Source organism: Pavona decussata, unplaced genomic scaffold (genome assembly GCF_977016875.1).
Source record: "Pavona decussata unplaced genomic scaffold, jaPavDecu1.1 SCAFFOLD_53, whole genome shotgun sequence".
In the NCBI taxonomy this organism is placed as follows: Eukaryota; Metazoa; Cnidaria; class Anthozoa; order Scleractinia; family Agariciidae; genus Pavona; species Pavona decussata.
Genome location: NW_028145475.1, coordinates 3,279,401 through 3,302,844, shown reverse-complemented (window position 1 = coordinate 3,302,844; position 23,444 = coordinate 3,279,401). Strand labels below are relative to the sequence as shown.

Sequence of the window (23,444 nt, the reverse complement as noted above, 5' to 3'; positions counted from 1 at the left end):
TGGAGCCCACGCTTACGGTCTCCATCCCTGATTATGGCTCCTGCTCAGAGGACATGTCTGCAACGGAGGACTGCAATGGTACGTAAGCACCCTCTCGACTGAACAGAAAGGGACTGCTCGCAGTCTATTATTTTTTCTAGTTTTAATTTGTAAATTGTAATTTTGCTTGGAATATGCAAAAAAAGGAATTGGTAATTAATCTAGTGCATGGCCCGATTCCTGCTCTTTCCCGCTCTTTCAGCCGCACCGCGCGCGCAACACTCCCGCCCCGTCCTCTCGTCCGGGAATGTCGAGCTGGGGGTTGGGAGAGACCCTGGATACCTTGCTTCCCACAAATCTCTGCAAACCCACTTCCGCCTTGGTCTCGTCGGATTCTAAACAAGTTTTGTGAACCACGGTAGTCTCACGGCAGCTCAACTTTGGAGGAAAACTATGGAGCTGTGGTATTGGAAGATCGAAACATACAGGTAACTGTGTTTTACTAGTTTTCTTTTGGAAATGGAGTGGTTGCTCTGTAAAAGCACCTCCACGACGGTTTTATAAGTATTTTATAATACTAAGCGACTCCAAAGTACCTTAAGTTCGCCTAGTCAAATCAACCGGGGTAGTCAATCGATAAAAGTTGATATCGGAAAATCATTCGATAAATCGATATCTATCGATAAATTGAATTTGAACGATATCGACTTTATCGGTCAATCGATAAAATTCGATACTCACACGCCGACGAAGTGTTAATGTTATCGATTGTATCAGATTCATCGATGGTTATTGAATCGATAAAAAATATCCTTTTTACCACAACTGTTTCTAATCTCGCAATCTGATTGGCTAATTTTCCGTTGTCGATAAGAGTCTAGACAACGCTGCTCGCGTCAATCAGCCACGGAAATTTTGACAGTTAATGTAAAAATTTTCTTTGACATTGATATTGTGGTAAAAAACAAATCGAATGTGGTTTGGCATTGTCTGTACTCTTATCGAAAACGATATTTGTCATCACAGTGGTCAAAATTTGTTGTGGACTCGCTCGGCTGCGCCTCGTGAGTCCACAACATTTTGACCACTGTGATGACGAATATCGTTGTCGATAAGAGTACAGACAACGCCAAACCACATTCGATTGATTAGTTTCCGTTGAGGGAGCGCTTTTAAATGTAGATTTCAAATGCGGCAATGAAATGATTTGTTGACAAACACTGTACAAGAGACCGAAGAGACTGCATAACGATTTTCTACCTGATTTTATTGTTCGATTAACCGGGTTCGATTAATTAAATTAAATTAAATTATTTTTCCTTTTCCGGCTTCTCGGCTTCAACGTTGTCGTCTAAATTTTCTCTTTTTCTTTTGTTCCGTTGGTTTTGAAACCACGTTTTAACCTAAGAAGTCCCTTAACAGACAACACCACAAGAAGAATTTAGATTACGAGCCCGAGGGCATCTAGATGATTTGTTCATACCTTTACTCAAAAAATCTCGAAAATATCTCCCTTTAAGGTGACTCGACCCAGTTATTTTTTGGCGGTACCATCCTACTTTGAAGCTCTCTGATATCCCCACCTTTATTTTTATCTTAAGTCTAACACATAGAATGGATAACATATAGATCAATCTACAGCCAAGCGTGGTCATTGCACGTGTACGCATGTGCTGAACAGGAATGCTGTATCATGACAGACTCGAAACAATAGAAAACTCCCAAAGTACAAACTCAGCCAAAACGCTAAAAATCTTCAATGTTTACTCAAGTTTGGGCATATAGAAGATAATGTCACAGTTTTTCAATGACCATGAAATTCAGAATCCGGGAAGTTAGTTAATTAATTGGGGCCCTGAAAAAGTTTGAAGTAAAAAAAACTACGAATTTTTAAGAAAATTCTTTTTTGTGAGAAGGACTCTTTGATGCTGACAAATGTCAACAAATAGCTAAAACTATAATTTATATATGTTTGCATTGCTCGAAATCGCGCGCATTTACAAGACCCTAAAGTTTTTTGCCGACTTGCAAGGACCCATCTGTCATAAAGATCCTCAAAATAAACCAATAAATCTCATATAGTTTATTAAATATAATCGTGTAAAGTTTGCTTATCATTTTTACATAAATTATGACTTAAATTTGGAAAGCGCTGAATTTCTCTAATCCGGTCTTTGCGATTTTGGTGAAACTCTGTTCAGCGCAAGGCACTAATGCGCACTATGTGTAGCCGAGAGATTTTCCTGAAAAAAAGCTGGCAACAGCAGAATTTCAGACCTCAAAGGGGTGTGGCACTATAACCACGTGACAGTTACTCCGTTCGCCAAAATTTTTTTGCTATATTGTAGATTGTTCTATATATACTATCTATTCTATGTGTTAGACTTACGATTCTCATAAAAGTAATGGTGGAGATACCAGAGAGCTTCAAAGTAGGATGGTACCCCCAAAAAATAACTGGGTCGAGTCACCTTAAAGACTGGGTGAAAGAGCAACGAGCGTGCGATTGTGTTACATTAGCAAATAAATAGAACAGTGGAATAATAACAAGTAATACTTAAAGTTTGTAGAAAAGATGAAGCAAATTTTATTGTTTAACAAATAGGGAAGTTGTTATAAGTGTGTCTGCGAGTTCTTTAATATCTTTTAGTGTTTCCGTTTCGAAAATTGGAACGATAATTTAGTTTCGATAAATTCGAAATTTATCGATAAAATCGATAGCCCTGATTCAAAAACCAATAACGATCGAGTACTCACAACGAAATCTTTTATCGACTTTTATCGAATTTCGAAAAAAGTTAATCGATTTTTATCGATTGTCATTGAATGCCATCGATTATCGACATTATCAATTGACTACCCCGGGCAAATAACGATATATAGATGGACCTCTGAAAAGCCACTACCACTCGCACGCTATCACGACCATGAGTTTTAGAGCAGCTGATCTGTTTTGAAGTTGCAGCTTTTATAGCCTCCTGTAAGCGATCTGCATGTGGGCATGTCACATTTTAAATCTATTTCGGCCTGTGGTTGTATAACCACCAGTATCTAGTATATAACCAGTGTATCTAGCCTAAGGATCTAACCCTATTGTGGTGACAAAGCACGCTGTTAAATTAATTAATGGTCCTACATTTTGTTTCTGATATCTGATATTTGATGCATAACATGGAACACAGAAAATGAACCACAATGAAATTTTTTTAACGTTATTGTAATGAAATTGAGGGACACTTCAATATTATGTGCCTGTTAACTGGGCTGGCCCGGTAGGTGGGACAAATTTTGTCTTCTGTTCAAATGGGAAATTTAATCCCGGTTACCGAGATGGAAAATGTCCAAAAGGCCCCCAAAATACCCGTGGAACCATGTTCGGACTTATCAGCAACCTTACAAGCCATGCATAGTTTAAAATGTTTTGTCCCAGACTCTCCTGGTATCCGGGCTGGAGTGTTCATGTGGGAAAATTTTCCAGCTCGGTTACCGAGATCTTGGTAACCAGGCCAGCCTGCCTTCGCATATGAACACATCAAAATTTTTGTAAGGGAAAGAGTGGTGAAGCGACTGACCTCGGAAACTGAGCCAGCCTGGTCGAACTGGCTCATATGAAGGGGCCCTAAGAAGAAAACTTTCAGTGATGGGTTCCCTAAAGAGGCTGATGTTTAGACTTGTAACTGCAGTAGGTTTTGCAGCTCTAATGAAAAATAGAAATGCTCTCATGTGTTAGCAATAATCCAAGAAATTCTTTGATAGCATAACTTTGTAACAGTAAATTATTACTACTAATATTAAAGGTCCATTTCCACCCTTGATTCAATGTGGTCATTTTTTTTTTTTTTTTTGAAATTGCGCTATTGTTGAATGGCGCATTCCGATTTGTCAACTATTTTTATTGAGCTTTTCTCAAACACAACACGCCAGTAGTCAGGAAATGCAATGCACTGTGCTCTTGTGAAAATGCCCTATGGGTCTTGTCAAGTAAAAACCTTTAAATGTAAGCTTATTTCTTCATAAATGGGGATAAATCTGTTGACGTTTTCTTAATAAGGTTTACCTTAACAAACGTTTACTGGTCATTCCTATAATGTAGAAGAGCATGAAAACTGTGGAGAAGATGCAATGTTTTGGTGACAAACTATCCAAGTGAAACATTCATTCATTCATTGTTGTTATAGCTTCTATATTTTTGAATATAGACCTTTTTCCATCTCCTCTATCCTGCCTGTTTATCGGGATTTTACGGAGACAGAGGATCATGTAAAGTTGCCCCTGTCCTGGCGAGAGTAGCTGACAGTGCTGATCGTGTTAGTGGCAAACAGTAATATTCATTGCAACAAATCAATTTAATGTAAACATAAAATATATAGTATGAGCTCGGATACATCAGACATTACACAGACTCACTGTCTGTATTTTCTACAGTTCTGTTTCTTCCACATTACTTTCTTGCTTTTCCAGAGGATAGAAAAAGACTGAAACAAATCAAAAACCACAGACGTAACTCTTGTCTTCCAACATGATGACAGAAAGTAACCGCTCAGATTGTCAGACGCTCTAACTTTGACTTCAAATGGCAAAATTCACAACTATAGAAAATATATATAAAAGTACCATGAGAAAATCTACAAAGGTAAACAGAGAACGCATTTACAATGAGCGAACTAAAAATATGTACAGGATTGCTTTGGAAAAGGCAATGATGAAAAGTTCTTGAGTATTGTTGTGTTGAAGATTTCAGTAATTTGTGAACTAGACGAAATTCAGACCGGCCACTTAATGTGAAATGAGCCTTTAAAATGATTGGCAAAGCAAGGCCCGCGTTGTCCCAGCGGTACATCCTGCGGAGTGTTTACCATATTTGCACAAATCGATCAAGCATATATTATCGATTGATCATTCGTCCCCTTCTTATATTGCTGCAAGTTTCCTACGCAGCAAGGTTAATCCCTCCCACCCTCCCTTTTTACGTAGTGCCTCGTTGGCTCAAGCGATTGACGCGCTGAAGTAAGGCCGGAGTCAATTACATTTTCCCGACCCCTTCTCCATAGAGGCCGTTTTCGCTTGTCACTCAACGCTTGGGGCAAGCAGTGGTCTGTCTTGAACCTCTTATGGAGACAGGGATGGGGGTGTCTTATTAGCTGATTGTGGGCTCGCACAGGGCACTTCGCGTTACACTTGGCGTCTTGGGCGGGGAATTGCTGCCTGCGGCACCCCTTCAGCCCTGTGCTGGAGCCCCTTCAGGGAGGGGACATCTTGACTTTCTGGACTGGATTTTACGCCAGGACATTACCCCAGGTCGATGTCTGCCTTGCAGTACAGGCATGAGGCACCCCCTCGGCATGGCGCCATGTGCCGAGGCCCCTCATCCCTTATGGGGTCGGTGGGTCCTATCCCCATCCAAGCCTTGCCAGTACATTCCCTGCCCAATCTTGCCCATCAATAATTATTGTCTCTTGTGTTTATTGCATGCCTTTACATTAAAGATTATTGTTGCTCAGCCCTTTCAAAATATTTTAAAAATAGGCAATTGAACAGGGGAACAGAAAGAACCAAGTCCAAAGTGGTCTTGGAGAAAATTAGTGTGAACTGATCAGTGGCAAATTGTCATCAGTAGGCAATAGTTGATGCTTTTTGCTTTCTTATTAGCTCAGCAGTTTGGGTTTATAGAGTCATTTGTCTTGGAGGGAAGGGAGTGGAGTGTGGTGGGGATGGGAGGGTGATACTCCTTTAAATGGCCTGAATAGGATATTTAACATTTTGGTCTGAAAGAAATGGTATGCATTTTACAGAATTGATGATTGAAACTTGGAGACCTGGGGGTCTGAAAATGGGTACCGGAAAATCAACTGTTGGTCTGAAATAGTCACAGGTTTGAGAATCTAGTCTTGCACCCGCTACAAAAAGTTCTGACGAGTATCCCTCTCCTTCCTCCTCCATCTCCTGGGGGATTAATTTTGTGCTGAATGTTCTATAGAAAGTAACTCAAATTTTGGACCCCAGCCTATGGTTTGATGAACTTATACTACAGTGACACAGTCCTATGGTGTAAGTTACTATCTTCCTCATGCTCAAGCAACCACATGTATGATGAATGGGGAGGGGGGCAATATTGTGTTGTTTGTAACATCTCACATCATTGGTTGAGAGGACAAAAGAATGAGCAACAAAACAATGCACTGAGACATAAAAAATATTGAGCTGCACCAGTCTTAATCTCAGTCCAGTGAAAATAGAGCTTAGAAAAGGTGCAGGTCTAGACTACTGATACTGTAAATGGGCTTCACAGTTTGGATGGCTGCTTCTTACATGAGGTTCAGCTGTATTTTACTTTAAAATAAAGGGACTGCGCTGGATAGTTTGCTTACTTTCCGAGCATACATGTAGTTGGGGGAATGGGCTTTAATAATTTTCATTCTTTTGCAAGTAAAAAGTGTTTTTTTTGTGCATACAGTATTATGGCTCTGTTTGAGGGTAGCCAATATGTTCACTGTGATCATTAGTATGTTTTTTGTGTGTTGCACTATTTGCATTTGTTAGGGTAAATGTGTAGGGGAATTAAACAGATGACTGTCAGCTGAAAAAAAAAACACAACTTAGCAGACAGCATTTCATTTAATGTGATGGGAGACCATGAACTTGGGGTAAACATGTTAGGTTAATCAAGAATAAAACTCTTTTAGCTATCTAGGCATACTTTTTGCACCTGAGAGAAAGGTGGGGAGACTAGGGATGTATTCCATAGATTACCTATATAGATATGTGGGGTTAACAACGGTTAATATGGTTTTTGAGCTGTTTTGGCCTGAAACTGAGCATAGATTTTAACCATTTTGATCTGAAAGTCTGAAAATGGGTATGAATTTTACATTCTTGCCAACTCTCCCGGATTATCCTGGATATGGAACGAATATCCCGGTCTCCCTTACGGGTGACTAAACCTCCCGGATAAAGGCGACTTGGCATCTTAGTTGTATAATAGTCTGGTATTTCAACTCAAATTTTCCATAAATTTAAGAAGTATCATGTCCTGGCTACATTTGCATACCCGTTTTACCCAATCTGCCACAAACTGTGACCAAAACCAACATCATTGCAATATAAGCGACTGTCTGATTGGATATAAACGTTCAACCAATTAAAGAGCAGGACAAAAAGCCCTAGTTTCGTGTGAATTTTGTGCCAATGGGGGGTGGGGATGGGGGTTAAGTGCATCAATTTTGTTTGGGGGGGGGGGGGGTGCTCAGAAGATAAAAATCTCCAGATTTCAGATCTTCAGAGGTTGGCATCTCTGATTTTTGTGACCTGGTCTGAAAAAGGCAAGGTACCGGAAAATAATTTATTACTTATTTTTATTTGAAATAGTAAACCAAGCTGTGTACACCTAATTTCTGAGAACTCCAGGGGCCCTGGCCTGTCTCCAAGATCCCCCACTGTACCCAGTTCTAAATGCCTGACTGATTCAGCAAGCCAATTTGTGTCAATCTTTTTTTAGAGCTAAATCGTGTTATTCAAAAATTATTGGAATTAATAATTTCCAACTAATGGAGGGACACTAGAGGTGAAAATGAAGCAATAGCTGAGGCATTGAAGCAGGTATATATCACTTTTTATGTTTTCTGACTTATACTAAACCAATATTGTACAATTCCAGTGTGATACTACCCCTCTAAGAAACAAACATCCCCAAATGAAGCCGGCCCCTTCAAAAATGTTATCTACTCAGAAACAAAAGCTGTTTATAGTGTGTTTTAAGAAATCAGTAGATTTTGTACAACTTTGAAGTTAAAAAAAGAATTAACTAAATTAATTAAAAAGTCTCATTCAGTTTACTTTAAATACTAAGCAATCGTCTAGTCTCAGTTTGAGCATGCTACAGACAGTAGTATGACCTGACTAGAAAGTGGAAAATGTTTTGGTCTAATTTGAAACATGAGAGCAAGTTTACTTACAGCAAATTCACTCCAAATAATGAAAAAAACTTGTCTCAGTTTGCTTAAACTCATTTGCCTGAAATAACTGTCTTTTGTCTTTTAAGGAAGCCCTAAACCACTTTGGGGCTACAGTCCAGTACAGTTTGTCCTCCACATTGAAGGTTAGGCCAAGTGTTCAGTGATGAGGCCAGTCCCATTTGACTTTTCAGCAGAGAATGTTCAGTTGAGAATGTTTATTATGTCATTCAGTGAGTGACGCACACATTCTCAGAAAAAGGAAATCCAAGTGCTCCTATCAGAAGTTGAACTAACTAGCTCGGATGCTCTACACTGAGCTACAGAAGAATCATAAGAACTTAAAGGCCATTAAACTAGGTTTATATGACAAACATCTTGCACCGTGCTAGGATTTGAAAAAAAAAAAGATCTCTCTATGTTGTATGTAAAGAGAAGATAAAATTTTTACTTACATGTCATCATGTTCCTTTTATGTCATGCTGTTTTTGTTCACAGTGAAAAAAAATGAAGGTATAATTTTTTTTATGACCTTGCTGTTGCGACATTGTTTTGTTAGTGGACCAGCTGGCATAAGGAACTAAGGTCACTAGAAAATTTAAGCACGGATTCTCAAAGGCCAAAATGTTTCAAGAAAATTTTATGAAGCAGGTGTATGTGTGTGTGTGTGTGGGGGGGTTATGGGTGGAGTTTTTATGGTGAAGATTCTAACTAAAAAAAACAGTGCACTGAGAGGACTCACTCAAGACTGTAAATGCATTGGATATTTATGGTTTGTTTGACAAGAGGTTCCAGAAAATACTGTCCATAACCCACATGAAAGGTAACTGGAAATTCCTAGAGGATTTATGGGTTGCTAAAGTCATGGTTTTTAAGGGTAAACATGAAGCAAATGTAGGTTGATGGTTTCGAGGTCTAACCAAGACCTCTCTGGAAGGGGCTGGGTATGAATATTTCTGATTTTTATGTTATAAATCAAACTCGGCCTCTCCAAACACTGGACACCAAGAAGATGAATATTGGTTTGATTTCTTCTGATAGTGGGCCTGGGCCTTAGGGGCTATATTCATAAAGCTATAATTATATTTATTGTATCTCTCAGTTAGTACGCGCAGCATGATTGGTCAAGTTGGTCTGTAACTTACATTACGGCCCTCAAACTTGGTTAGTAAGAGGTATGTATTTTTAGTATAAGATGGGCCGTAATTAGCATTACTTGAACACAAATGCCTATTGTCACTGCTGATTACACCTGAAACAGTCCTAGGAAATAATTAGTAATTGTAACTATAAACAGTGAAGAGTGGAGTTTGAGACAGCCGCAGGGGCGAGACTTGCAATGGCAGAATCCCTTTTGAAGTCTCGCAAGAATCAAGAGAAGACTGCAAGATGACATTTCAATGGTTCTGCACAAATTTTATTTAGCAAAATGTTTTGACCCCCCCCCCCCTCCCTTCCAAAGGGGGATACTCCCTCTAATGTACCGTTTGTGGTACCGCACAGAATTGGTACTATTTTTCAGGCTAGAGGTATATAAAAGGGTAGGGAATGGACGAGCCGAAGAGCAGAAATTAAAGGGGCAGGGGGACCTCTCATTTACATATTAACCACCAAAAACAGCTGTATGCATGCAGTGTCTACTGTATGAATGTGAAGGATTACCATTGGCTAATTTATAATTTAGACAAGGTTAACCTTGAGGCAATGCTGTTGGGTCAGCGGTTGTGCCCCATGCAGGCACGCTTGTGCGGGGTGGCCACTTTGTTTGCAGGGGCTTACATGTGATTGCATATCTCAGCTCGGCTTTGTGACACTGACTTATAAAGCCTGTCTTTTAATTAATGAGTTACCTGCATGACCAACTAGATTTAGTAATAGTAATATTTAATGTGCAACCGACAAGTCTGATTCTGGATAGTTATCTTTGAGTCCCTGCCACCAGTTTCTGTCAGTAGATTTACTGTTTCGCTAGACTGCAAACCGAAAACACTTAATGACTGGTCCCTCGGGAAACCACGTTAACTGGTTTTCCAAGGGACTAGTCATTAAGTGATTTGTTATGCAGCACAACGAAGATATTAAATAGTGCAGGATCCATTTGCGGACAAAAACAAAACACAACAAAACTTTGAAAAATGCGCTGAATGTTGCAACAACATCACGCCACCCTCACTCGTGCTCTGTTCACTTGCAAAAATGGTCAGATTTCGCGGGTAACAGTTCACTATTATCCTCTACCATCACACTTTTCTCATTGTTACACACTCATAAACTGTTGGCGGCAGACAGTTATATTGTTAGATTTCATGTGACTATGAATTAGGTAATGAATGCGTGCGCTTTGGCGTGAAAAATGTTAGCTATATAACAATCGTATTTTTGCGTTGGTGTGTCAACGAATGCGCGTGGTCTTCAAACGAAAAAGGAGGAGGAGTGTATAATCCGAGAGTGGCACTAGTCCACTTTGCGGGCGAGATTGAGTCAGGATTCATGCTTTTGTTGTGCCACGTCTTTCAATTGTTTCAAGAGAAAATTAGAGAAACAAGATGCCTATACTGGCATTTACGCCTAATGCTGTGGCTGGTTCATATTTATTCCAACTGTATGCTTCGCAGATTTATAAAACTATCCTTGCTAATGGAATAGTTTGAGTCAGGACGATCGCGTTACTTTGTTTCCCTTGTGTTACGCTACTCAGGGTTTCACCGGAAATTTCGGAAATTCCATTACGATAACGTAAGCTTCTCAATGACCTCTTTTCAGTCTCCCATCGTGGTCTAAGACTGTCAAACAAAGCACGATTCCTTCGCCAGGAACTCTCCAATTTCCACTGTTTTAAATGTCGAGTGTTTCTTAGAGGTTATTCTTTCGATTTACCGTTTCAAAATGGTGAAATTTCCGTTTGAAAACGGCACACTTGAGTCCACAACATGTTAACAATATGGCGCCACAAATTTAATCCGGTTTTAATAAATCAAATGAAGCTTTGACGTCACTCAGGTAGGGGTGAGTGGGTCCCCTCCCTCGCGATATAAGCGACAAGGATGGATTTTGATTGGCCTGCTTTTGTTGAAGACGATCAGAACAATACATCCCGAGTAGGAGAGGGGAGAGTTTAATGAATAAATTAATGTACAGATTTGTGGCTACGACGAAGGAAAAAAAAAAAAAAAAAAGAAATCGGCCCGTTTTTAGACACGGTATGCCCCTCAGAGCATCCCGCGTAGAAAGAAATTGAACCGGTTTTAGACACGGTAGATTTCTGGCTACGACGAAGAAAAAGAAAAAAAAAGAAATCGACCCGTTTTTAGACACAGTATGCCCCTCAGGGCATCCCGCGTAAAAAAAAAAGCGACTCAGTGGCAGTCAGCTGTTCTATCTACTGCAGCAATTTTCTTTCTTTAATGCAAATACGTGGCTGTTTATATTTCAATGTAGATATTTTTCGTTTATATAGGTGTTGAACACTCTGGTTTGAGGTATCTTGAACATGTTTGGCTATGGCATCGGCTACACCAGAATCTCAAGGACCTGGCCATCCTTCTGGACCGATTAGAGTCAAAATCACCATTTTGGCTTCTGAATGGGGGTCAAGCAAGGGAGGTCTTTCCACCATAAACAGAGAGTTAGCCATCCAGTTAGCAAAATGCCCTGATGTCGATATCACTTTCTTTGTACCAAAGTGCAGTGAAGAGGATAAGAATGAAGCCCATAGCCGCAACGTAAGGATTGTTAAGGCCACACGGCGGCCTGGTTTTGAAGAGCTGGAATGGCTTATATTTCCACCAGAAGATTTGCAAATAGACGTAATCGTTGGCCATGGGCTGAAACTCGGTCGTCAGGCGCAAGTTATTAGAAGGACTCACAAATGCAAGTGGGTACAAGTGGTACACACAGACCCAGAGGAGCTAGGAATGTTTAAATCTTATGCAAATGCAATTCCAACGGGTGAAGAAAAGCACAATGTTGAAGTAGAGCTGTGTGAAATAGCCGATTTTGTGGTGGGAGTTGGACCAAAGTTGACCGAGGCCTTCCGCTGTTATCTCCGCTGGTGTCAAAAGGATCGAACTATTTTCAATTTCACGCCTGGTGTTTTTGATGAGTTTACGACCGTTGAACAGGTTGTTGAAGAAAGGAAACATTGCAATGTTTTGGTGTTTGGCCGCGGACACACTGAAGACTTTGAATTGAAGGGATTTGACATCGCAGGAAAAGCTGTTTCTGCATTACGTGACACTCATCTTGTATTTGTTGGAGCACCCAATGGAAAGCACGACGAAATAGCGCAACGTTTACTTCAGTGTGATCTTCCTGCTAATCGCCTAAGAGTTAGAAGCTATGTTGAAAGTCGTGAAAGTTTGAAACGATTATTTTGCGAAGTGGACCTTGTTCTCATGCCCTCTAGAACAGAAGGTTTCGGGTTGACGGGTCTTGAGGCCCTGTCAGCTGGTCTGCCTGTGCTTGTCAGTAAGAACTCCGGGTTTGGAGAAGCCTTAAGCAAAGTGGCCTTTGGTTCGTCATTTGTGATTGACTCAGAGGATCCCGAAGTTTGGGCTGCCGCCATCGAGAACATCTGGGACAAAGACAGACAGAGTCGACTTGAGGAGGCTGACCTGTTGCGCACATCCTATGAGAGGAAATACAGCTGGACAAAACAGAGCTATGATCTCCTTGCCAATTTCAGGGATCTTCCTCGTGGTATGGTGTAGAATTGTTTTACATGTGATTTGGTTTAAACTAATTTAAACCCATTTAAAGTTCGTATTGCTTCCCCCCTTTTTTTCATTATCATTATTATTATTATTTTTATTTTTTTTTTCATGTGGATGTGTCCTTGGTGTCGAGCCCCAATTGGTTCCTCATTTCTTGTATCCTATCTTATGACCTCCAGTCGCAATTGATGGTTAACATGCGACGTCATAGCGGCCATGTTGGTGGACAGGAACAATGACATACTTTCCTCTGGGAGTTGCCTGCCATTGTTATGCAAACTTTGTGAACAAATTTTCTTTTGTCTTGTTCATCAACATGGCGGCGATGCAAACCACCTATACCCCACGTCCCCAAACACGTTTTCCCGTCCAGCGTTTCAATGAAGTAACGGATCGTTCGTGTAATTGTGGTTTCTAACAATAATCAAGTTACATTCGGTACCCCATACAACAACAATGAGGGAGTTGTTAGACAACTTGTACGATCGGTATCAGGAGTTATAGATTGAATAGTAAAAGCAAAACAGGAAAGTTGAACTTTAAACGAGCAAGTGGATGGTGTGTGACACACTCCGACGTTATGATACCTCATAATGTGTGTGTTTTTAGTGTACGTATGTGATTCTAGGCTGCAAGATACTGGTAGTTTTTGTGGTGTTACAGACGTGCGTGATGCTCGAACAAAAAGAGTGGAACAAGGAATGGAGGAGTAATACTGGGCGCGTGAGGTTCGCGCGCATGACCTCACGCTTTCGAAGCTTTGCTCCTCACGAACTCGCTCGCGCTCACCATGGATTTGAAGAAGAAAAATGGATTGTTTTGCAGTTGTCAATGAGGATTTCTTTCTTTCCATTTTTTCTTTTAAGGCCGTCTTCAGCTGCACATTGATTGTGAGACCATCGCTAGAGATGGAACCAAAGAGGGAGCCTCAAGGGCGTTACCAGACCAACAGGAACCCGAAGCAGGGTTGCGGGAGGTTGGCATGACACCAATCACTTCACGTCAGTCAAATGAAGTGGGCAGAGAACATGCCGGAAATGGAAACTTTCCTTCTTCGCAAGATGTTTTAAATTTCATTGCTTCAAAGTGCTTCAAGCCCGTTGACCCATCAAAACCAGAGGAGTTGAATGGCTTCTTAGAGTACTTGGAAAAGGTTCGCAAAGTGCTTCTTATTAATTCTACGACAGGAAGCTTAATAGTTACCGTAGAATGTAGTTCTCTGCAGATCCTTGACGAGCTGTGGCAAGACTATCGTAGTGGTCATCTTGATAGAATGGCACAGAAATTCCTGGTGACAGAGGACATTCTGGATGAGCTGAGCCTGGTCGAGGTGAAACTGAAGACTACCATTGCAGAAGATGAGTACAGAGCTTGTCAAGAGTATTTCTTGAAACGTGCAGGTGAGTATGTCAAGTGTTAGTGAGATTTCAAAGGTCGCCTTACCGAGCTAGGTTTGCGTTTACATTGAGCGTCTGTTGCTTGGGGCTTAGTTGAATGAATGAACGAACGAACGAACTTTATTAACGTGTGAAAATATCAAGCAGAGGGTAGGCCCTCAGCTAATAGGGGACACCTAACTAAGCAGGTTTCCCCTATTAGTTGAGAGCTTACCCTCTGCAAGATATTTTGTTGACACGTTAATAAAGTGTAGTCTGTCAGTCAGTCAGTTAGTCAGTGAAACTACCCCCAAGCAACAGACAGTCATTGCAAATGCAGATCTCGCTTGGTAAGAGGACATTTGAAGCTTCACTAACGCTAAGCTCTGGTGAAATAATACGGTATATTGAAATCATATTATGCAATGCAAAGGCATGAAAGTATAAATGATTCATTATTTAATTTAATTTAATGTTACTTCTGTTATGCAACTAACAGACCAATGATCAGTTCCACAACATCAAGGGTAAACTTACTAAATGTATGACTTTAAACTGATATGGAAAGAGGCAATAAATTACCTAAAAACTATCGTTCCGGTTCAAAATGTTAAGTAGCAAAGATCAACAGTGGAAAGCTTGTTCAAAGAGATAAGCCTTTAAGGACGGTGCCTACTAATACCGTGCTATTTTGCGCAGTTTATGACTATGTGGGAAAAGCAGATCTTAGCAAGGGCTATTGGAATCCAAAAAGGAAACTGGGGGTAACTACGCATTTTTTGAGATAATTAAGCAACAATAATTCTAAAAAGTGCGAAAATACAAAACAATGTATGTAGTCGGGGAGCTAGGCCCAGAAAAAAATCGTTCCGTTTAATCCACTCCACAGTAGAGGTTTGACAACGGATTCTGATAAATTGAACCCTCCTAATTAACGCGAGGTACGTTGTAGAGTCGGATTGTGGTATCAGTTTCGAGTTAAGAGGGTGCATGACAACGAGGCTGAACGCAAATTTTGAAACAGCCATTGTTTTGGAACTCAAAACCCCTCACAACTTCACAAAATGTACTACATTACTTAAATTATATTTAATAGGGTACAACTAGTGTCAATAAAATGTCACGTGACTGGTCACGTGATTGTTCCAGTACCATCACTCTGAGGTCTTGTCACTAGCTCTAGACAAGCCGTTCCTGCCGGCTACCGCCTGAAAAGGAGAACACTGCATCTGAGGATTGAATCTCGGCAATTTAAATTGTTTTTAAATTGTTATATACATTAATACATTTCTTAGACTTTCCTGCGTGTTTCTTGTAATTCCTTTTCATAGAGACAGCTCGAAACTCATACTTAAAACTTGTTAGCTGAATACTTATTGACAAAGCAAATTTGTTTTAAGTTGCTCAAAAATATACATCTATAAACAAGTTTGAAACATTGAATGGAAAAATATGTTATACTTTTATCGTGTCTAATAATATAATTCGTAATCACAGGCCTTGTTGGGGCTATGGCAGTTGTCATCAGCCATGCACTTACACGTTTCGGTGCAGGCCGGTCCATTATTACTGCAGGAACATTTCTGCGTGCACGAAGACTTTGAGCACTGGCAATTAACGAGCTCCAAGATACTCTCTGGGGCTGGTGACTTTGCCATCAATTGAGGGAACCGGGCACTTTACTTATCTTGGATTGTCCAGCCTTTACCTTCAGGAGTGGGAAGATCCTGTCGTGGCACCAGTACCTTTCTCCACACGTAGACTAATTCGCTCTTTTGATGTGCTGCAGAAGACTGTCAGAAGTTGGAGGAACTTGAAGTTTGCTCTGTGCTTTTTGACAAAAGAGTCGATAGCGAGCCTCGTCAGCACTAGTTGGGATTCTATTGGAAACGTTGTACAAGCTGCAGATGAAGGCTTCATCTTTGCTTGCCGTTACTGAATCCACATCAGGGGATTGTCCCACACAAACTAGATGCTGCTGGTACACTTTGCTGTTGACAATAATCTTCCATGCCTTCTTCTTTCCTACTCTAGACAGGGCACTTGCTAATCTTCCATGCCTTTTTCTTTCCTACTTTAGACAGAGCACTTGTTGAATCACACCCAGTTAATGACGTTGTTTCGCCATTTCAATCCAAGCCTCTGTGAGGAAAGCAGATAGGCTGACTTTGTTCGCAGCATTACTGATGTACTTTGGAAACTGCTTAGAGACTGGGGTGGATGCCCCATGGATCACTTCTAACGCGTTTGCCTCGCCTCGTTTCTGTCGTTCACCGGCCTTGATGGACAGCTGCCTGTAGCGATCAAATACTACATCCAATCGATGGCACCTTTGTTGATAGTGAGCTGTAAAGACTTCAAAGTACTTGGTTGCCATTTCCACGAAGGTCGTTACTCCAGCAAATCTTAGGCTTTGCACTAGTGCCATAGCATCTAAGATTTGAACTGTTGGCATGTCTGGATGGGAGGCCAGCCGTGGTTCTACGGTCACATAATATTCCAGAATCTGGAGTAGAAGGCATTTGGTGGTTTTTCTGAGAGTACCGTCGGTGTGCGCCAGAGAATATGGAACTGTTGAAAGCTCATAACAAAGAATCTCTCTCACGTTGACCTGCCGGTCATTTGCAACGATCAGCAATCTTCCAAATAGATCCCTGTCTTCAGTCAACGTCACAAGCCTTTCGTTAGTTGATTTGATTGTTGCCTTCTTTGTCATGGACGAGAATGTGTTGATCTTTAGGTTTGGAGTAGCATCCCAGAAACTGACAGTGTTGGTATTCAACCGTTGTTGACAGTTTTATAAAACTATTCATCTGTGCCTTGCCCTTCTCTTCACTTGCCAACAGCCGTTCAGCTTCATTGGCAGGCAAAACAACACCAGTTGCGATGTTACTCAGAGAGTCGCTCTCGTCAGCAAACGGGTCTTTTATCACTCCTGACTCAAAACAGGTAATTATCTTCTGAACATCGTTCTCGTCACACTTCACTCTCTTAAGAGCTGCTTCTTTGTGGGTGCCGAGTCGGTCCGAATGTTCGCTTCCATACATCCGCCTAACTGCCGAGGTGATTGCCGCTCTCTCGTGGCAAGCCAGAAACCACCTGTGGAGTGCATCTGCGTTCAAGCTGATCCCAACAAAACCTCCTTTAGATTTCGAATCTAAATTGATTGACTGTTGTAGTGCCATGTCGGTCCATACACTAGAGAAAGGTTGGCTTTAGCGGCTTAAGACATGGTCGCCTTTGCCGTTCTGTACAACATAAGCTTTGCAGAAGGATCTTGTGAAGGTTGATTTAGGTAATCTGCTTGTGGAGTTGACGATTCTGTGTTGTTTCGTATTGCAGAACGGTTAATGACATCTTGCACTGAAATAAAACTTGAGTAAACAATCTCTGGACTGTTCTTCTGATAAGGCTGATGGAACACAATCGTTTCACCGAAATGGCTTTTCATGCGAAGCTTCAATTTCTGATTCAATTTCTCTCTTGGAAATCGCGCCTCAAAGAAGAAATAAATCTGGCAATATTGCCAAAATAGGTGTAGAAAGTTGCGACAAGGAGTAATAAGACTCCAAAATAAAAAGATATATAGTCTTTTAGAAATACGTTTAAAAAATATTACTAGTAGGTGGCATTTTTTCACTAACAATTTAGGCAGTAATCTCTAAATGTCTCACGAAAAAAGAACTTAATAGATAATTAAAACTCCACACTAATTTCTAATGTTTGTTCTGTGCTTTCTTTTGATATTTTAGCAATTCTCTCCTGTTTGGATTCAGATTAGACCTTAATTTTTTTTAGTATGTACCACACAAGTGAACAGAACTTTCCGCGCTCGCTGATTGGCTAGTTCGGAGGTGATTAGCCAAGTACTATTCACCTCCGAACAGCCGAAGAGAAACAAGATGGTTTCCCGTTTCGGCACGGTTAGTTAAGAGGAAATTATTTCGATAAACGAGGCGACTGTTATATATATATAAATATACATAAATGCCAACACGTTTAGTTCGACTGCAGGCATAAATGGTAAGTTATTTAATCTTTTCAACCTCATATTCTAAGGCAAAAAATGAAAATACAATCTTTTGTTTACGAAAACTGCCAAGCACTAAAATTAGAATGAAAACAATGAAACATCTAATATTTTTCAGCATGGTTTCAAAAACAAGACGAATTTCACAGAAAAATTGAAGAAATGACACTGTAGGAACCAAACAAGTGCCTCCACGAGTTTTATTTGTCTGTAAGAAAGCGAGACTGAACTTTCTACAATAAGAAATCGCTTACCGCGTGCCGCGCGGGATCAGTTTAAAATTTCATACCATTTGTCGGTATATTGTCAGATATTGGTCCACTAGTTATTCAGCTTGTGTGGTATATACTAAAACAATTATTCACCTCAGTGTCGGTGAAAGTGATGGATATTTACCTCGCCGCTTCGCGGCTCGGTAAATATCCATCACTATTCACCTCCACTTTGGTGAATAATTGTTAAATATTTGCGTTCAGCCTCGTTTTCATACTGCACTTCTGGTCACCTTCAAAAACACCCTATTTTAGTAACTCGAAACTGATACCACAATCCGACACTACAATGTACCTAGCGTTCATCAGGAGAATTCAATCTATCAGAATCCGTTGTCAAACCTCTACTGTGGAATGGGTTGAACCCTCTCTCCTCCGCAGAGGCTCCTCTAAGAAAAGTGAGTACAGGCGTAAAATTCCGTGGAAGGCGACAGCGGGAGCCTCTGCCAGAAACCACGCCCAATATGGCTGCGATCCGGGGGAGTCATTTTGTAACTAGGGTGGTGTGCGTACTTATGTCATGAAAATGGCGGGTGTTTGTGAAATTGTCATGTTGCGCGATGTGGGAGATTTACACTCGAAAACTTACCTACATGCTTAGAATTCGGGGAAAGTTTATTCCTCTCATGATGACTGTTTAGAAAACGCTTTTATTTTGCTGTGATGCCTTGAATCATCACTACAAGAATAAAATTCAAGTTACACGAGCGGCGATCGTGTGGACATAAAAGAGTGCATGCGAAGAAAAGATTTATTGAGGAAACGTCTGCTAGCTGAGACCAAACAAAAACTGTCAATTCAGTCGTAAAAGAGACTAGAGCAAGTAAGCTTAATGTTTTAATCAAAGCGTATTTTTTTCTATACTCCAAAACGACCAAACTTGATATTTTTATCTTGTAAACAAGTTTAATTAGAAGAGGTTATAATGATCTTTCGGTGATTTAATTAGCATTAAGTTCTCACGGGAAGCTTGTTATTAACTGTGATGAAACAACTGTCTTTTAAATTAAGGTTATAACAGGCTAAAAGGCCTTTCAAGCCCAGAAAAAGCATTTGTTTGTTCGTGACTATTGTTGACTTTCACGAAGCGAAATGTACTAAGTCCACTCTCCACGGGTTTCAAGGGATGCTTCGAATACAAACGATTTTGCTCTTTTTTAGAAATTGTGAAATCTCACCTTAAAACAGTACCGACCGCAAACTGTAGAGACAAAGTGAATGCTGACTTCCGCCAAGAACGAAACTGTCAAATTTAGAGATGACCGAGAAATCTATCGATGTACAAGAAAATGACATGCTTTTGGCAGAGGTTCGCCGAAAAGTCAACCCTCTTAGCTTTTGCGCCTGCACTCACCTCGTTCAGCGGATACACATAACACCTCATTCAACCTCTGCGGAGGAGAGAGGGTTAAACCAGCTCCTTAACTAGAGGCTTTTTGGACCCCCAGCTCCCCGACCAATGGTATTTTTCCCGAATGAGAGCTTAAGAGCGGCTCACTGAGAATATCGAGAACTTGCGGTCAAAGCTGAAATTTCGGATCACCACATATTTTGTCAGAAGAATCCCTTTAGAGAACTATTTACGAAAATAACAAAACTTTCCAAAGATTTTTCGTTTTTGAGAATAACGGCATAATGTGAAATGCCGTGATCGCGTCGTAGCCGGCCGTAGTCGTAGCCGTCGTGGCTAGTTTGACTAGATTTGGTGCATTTTCAAATCGGTCAGTATAAAATGCAGACTGCAGACTGCAGATTGCAGACTGCAGACTGGGTATAAAATGCAGACTAGGTATAAAATGCAGACTGCAGACTGCAGACTGGGTATAAAATGCAGACTGATATCAAAACCGTCTCTTCGTCAAATTCTTGGTTTTCACGTGACGTCATAAAAAACTGAAATTCATAACAAAACGCAATTTTGGGTTTTTATCTTCATCACATAAAAGAAAATATAAATTTCAATCGGCTTGCTTGTTTTCAGCAGGATAGCATTCTTCGTTTTGAAAATAGAGCAGTTTGAATTTTAGATTTTTGCGTACTGCGTGACAAAAAGATTCAGCTGCTCTAAACATGTCACGTACATGAAAACATCGATTTGCCTCGTGTTTTTTTAGGTCTGATCAGCTAACATTTAATAGAAACGTCTATGTCAATGTGTGAAAGTTCAGCAGGGAGAAGAAAGGCTTTGAAATAGCCAAAGTGAACTCCAGATGTTTTTGCTGGTTTCCGGCCGCCATTTTGGTGGCTATGTTGGTGTCCACCAACATGGTGTCCCATACTAAACTCTGTAATTTTCCGTGGTACATTTTCTCGAATAACTCGATTATGAGAAATCGCACAGCCCCGTGGCGTTCACACGTTGTTTACGTATCACTCTTCTCCAAAATATCAATTTCTTGACTTTATCTATTGAATGGTTGAGGATTGAATTTTTTTACTTGCGTGACGATGTGTGAGGTGAAAACCACCAATACAGGATACATTTTCAATTTTCAACTTACCCTCGTGTCACGCAATCACATTTTGGAGATCATCTCCCATGAAAGGGGCCAAAAATAACAGTTTGTTTTCTTTATCTCGATTTGGTAGCTTTCATTTTCTGAGGCCCTTTCTTCACAAAGAAGACTCGAGCTTAATCGCTTTGCATTTATAGTTCGTAAACAATTACCCCCATGACGGTTTTCATAATTATTATAATGAGGGAAACAGACTTGATTTCCAAGGGGGCAAGCAATTTGAGCTAATTTGACATCGATAGATTTTAAGTAGTTTCTTTGAATATTAACGAAGTTTGTCAAAGACAAATTGTATACCTTCAGTGTTCTAGCAATACATGAACACATATTTTATTTAAAAAACATTATTTTACTGCCACCCTGACTGCCACTTACCGATGTCGCGACTTCATGTTGACGCAAAGCGGCGAAAAGGTCAACCACGTGCGAAGTAAAGGTCATGTTTCTGCGTTATTGATTACGTCATGCTTTGGGGTTGCTTATTTCAAGTTTGACGGTTTTCGAAAAGAATAAAATAATGTCAATTTTATGGGAAATGATCTCAAAAGGTGATTGTATGACACTAAATAAAGTTAAAAATTTCAAAATGCATCCTATATTATTTTGACGTAGAGGCAGTTTTGGTCTCAGTCTGCATTTTACGACTTTTATACCCAGTCTGCAGTCTGCAGTCTGCATTTTATACCTAGTCTGCATTTTATACCCAGTCTGCAGTCTGCAATCTGCAGTCTGCAGTCTGCATTTTATACCTAGTCTGCATTTTATACCCAGTCTGCAGTCTGCAATCTGCAGTCTGCAGTCTGCATTTTATAGTCGACTTTATACTTACCGATTTTCAAATCGCTCGGGAAGGAAGACGGCTTAGCGTATTGAAACGATCTCTTGAAGTTAAGTTACGCATCCTTCTAAAATACGGCCTTATGAAAATATTTCTGGAGGATTCAGGACTATTTACATGCAGTTTTCAAAGTCCGAAGATTCCTATTTTTGGCATTTTTGAAGATATATATTCATATATCAGGATATAGAGCGAGGAAAATCTGGAAAATGTTCAGCAGACCTTTAAAAAACCCTGGAATCGTACTGAAATGGCCAACATATGACACAAACGCTAGCAAGAGATCAAGAGACAAGGTAAGCCATTTTTGTTCAATTTATGCCTTTTATCTTTCGTTAATTCGCATACAAACCTTATAATTTACGACATTGCGTAACACTCAGCGTGACGCTCAAATTACAACGTGACAATACAAAGGTCAACCGAAGGTCTTTTGAGCTTCGGTACTTGTGATGTATGCGGTAGACATCATTGCGTGTACGTGTATATAGTGTCACTGAGATCACCGTATTTTTGCCGTTGACATGCATGCACTACAGCCATTGTTGACTATAGGTAGAAACTGAGTTATTGTTTTGTTAAACGGAAATTTGCACACAGGTTTTGAAGCGTGTATCCGTCCATGTGTGATAGCTCTGACCAGTAATTACGTTAAAATTGATGTGGCGGCTGACATTGTTTTTCAGTCGCTTGCGAAGGTACAGTAACAAACAACACGAACAGAGAGGTTTTAATACTGACCCGCTTCTGGGTAATCATTATTTGGAAGGCCACTGAGCAAGGTTGGCCTAGCTATTTGAAAAAGCATTCCAGAACACAAACTTGATTTAATTAAAAATATTCACTTTGACCGACTCTATGACTAACTTTCGCGCCTCATTTGACAAACGTGTATTTTTTAAACGTGGTTCCAGTGTCATGTGAACGTTTTATTTTTATCAAAAACCGCTTATATGCCAGTAAATAAAGGTCTTGATCCAAGTTGTTGTAAATGACAATTTCGCAGCGCAAGTTGGTTTGTGGGCATTATATTTTAAGACATATCGACAGCTATTGATGTGACGCAGGTAGCCCAATAGCGTGTATCAGTTTGGCACTATTAATTTAAAGGTTAAGATTCGACAATTGTTTGTTGAAATCGGATTATTTAACGTTGTTTTGACTTCCTTTATATGGAGTGTTTCGGTCAAATAGTCTCTTAACGAAACCTTCCCAATCAGATTCAATAGCAGAAAGCCCATAAAGATTTGGCGAATACAGTCAGTGTACAGTTCTTTTCCGATCACGCACTTTTTTTTTTCGTCCAGACCTTTTCTATCACGTTATTAAACAAGAAAGAGCAGACAAATGCAATATGAGATAAAATGACCATCTGAAGATAGCCTGGGTAAATGTTTTCACCGAGTCGCCACAACATAGCATTTTCTTAACAGTTGCGAACACAGGTAACCCAAGCGTATGCGAGACAGGTTACCATGCAAGCGTGATTAGAGAGTTTGTATGGAGTTAAAATTAAATCGAAATTTAGACAACAATATTCCCTAAAAAACCCACAAAAAATATGCTAAGTATGAAAAAGCTTGCCCGGTGTGTTTTCAATGCTCTACAGTGCTTACAAACGCTGTTTTGAGCGGTTTACCTCTCAGCAGCTGGTCCACGTGCATCACTGTATTATGTTAATGGAAAGGTAGGAAACTACAAGTCGAAAATTTCAATGAAATTTGGAGAACACTTCGAAAACCTCGCGAAAATTTGCTTGAAACTTAAGCTCT

The 23,444-nt window shown here is 40.2% G+C and overlaps 1 protein-coding gene across 1 annotated transcript; it reads left to right on the top strand.

Moving 5' to 3' along the window:
• Positions 1-355: 355 nt before the first annotated feature.
• Positions 356-22,302, top strand: LOC146480524 (uncharacterized). The gene is made up of 7 exons (XM_085109385.1): positions 356-467; positions 8,018-8,074; positions 9,031-9,103; positions 11,386-12,626; positions 13,507-14,044; positions 21,869-21,968; positions 22,273-22,302. The coding sequence occupies exons 4-7, from the start codon at positions 11,429-11,431 to the stop codon at positions 22,300-22,302; spliced, it is 1,866 nt and encodes a 621-aa protein (XP_084965511.1). The 5' UTR covers positions 356-467; positions 8,018-8,074; positions 9,031-9,103; positions 11,386-11,428.
• Positions 22,303-23,444: the final 1,142 nt, after the last annotated feature.

Excerpts from the sequence above, each read along its gene's own strand:
- LOC146480524 (XM_085109385.1), top strand. The coding sequence starts at position 11,429 with ATGGCATCGGCTACACCAGAATCTCAAGGACCTGGCCATCCTTCTGGA. Across the intron at positions 12,627-13,506 it reads TTTCAGGGATCTTCCTCGTG|GCCGTCTTCAGCTGCACATT; the intron begins GTATGGTGTAGA and ends TTTTCTTTTAAG. Across the intron at positions 14,045-21,868 it reads TTCTTGAAACGTGCAGGTGA|GAAAATCTGGAAAATGTTCA; the intron begins GTATGTCAAGTG and ends ATATAGAGCGAG.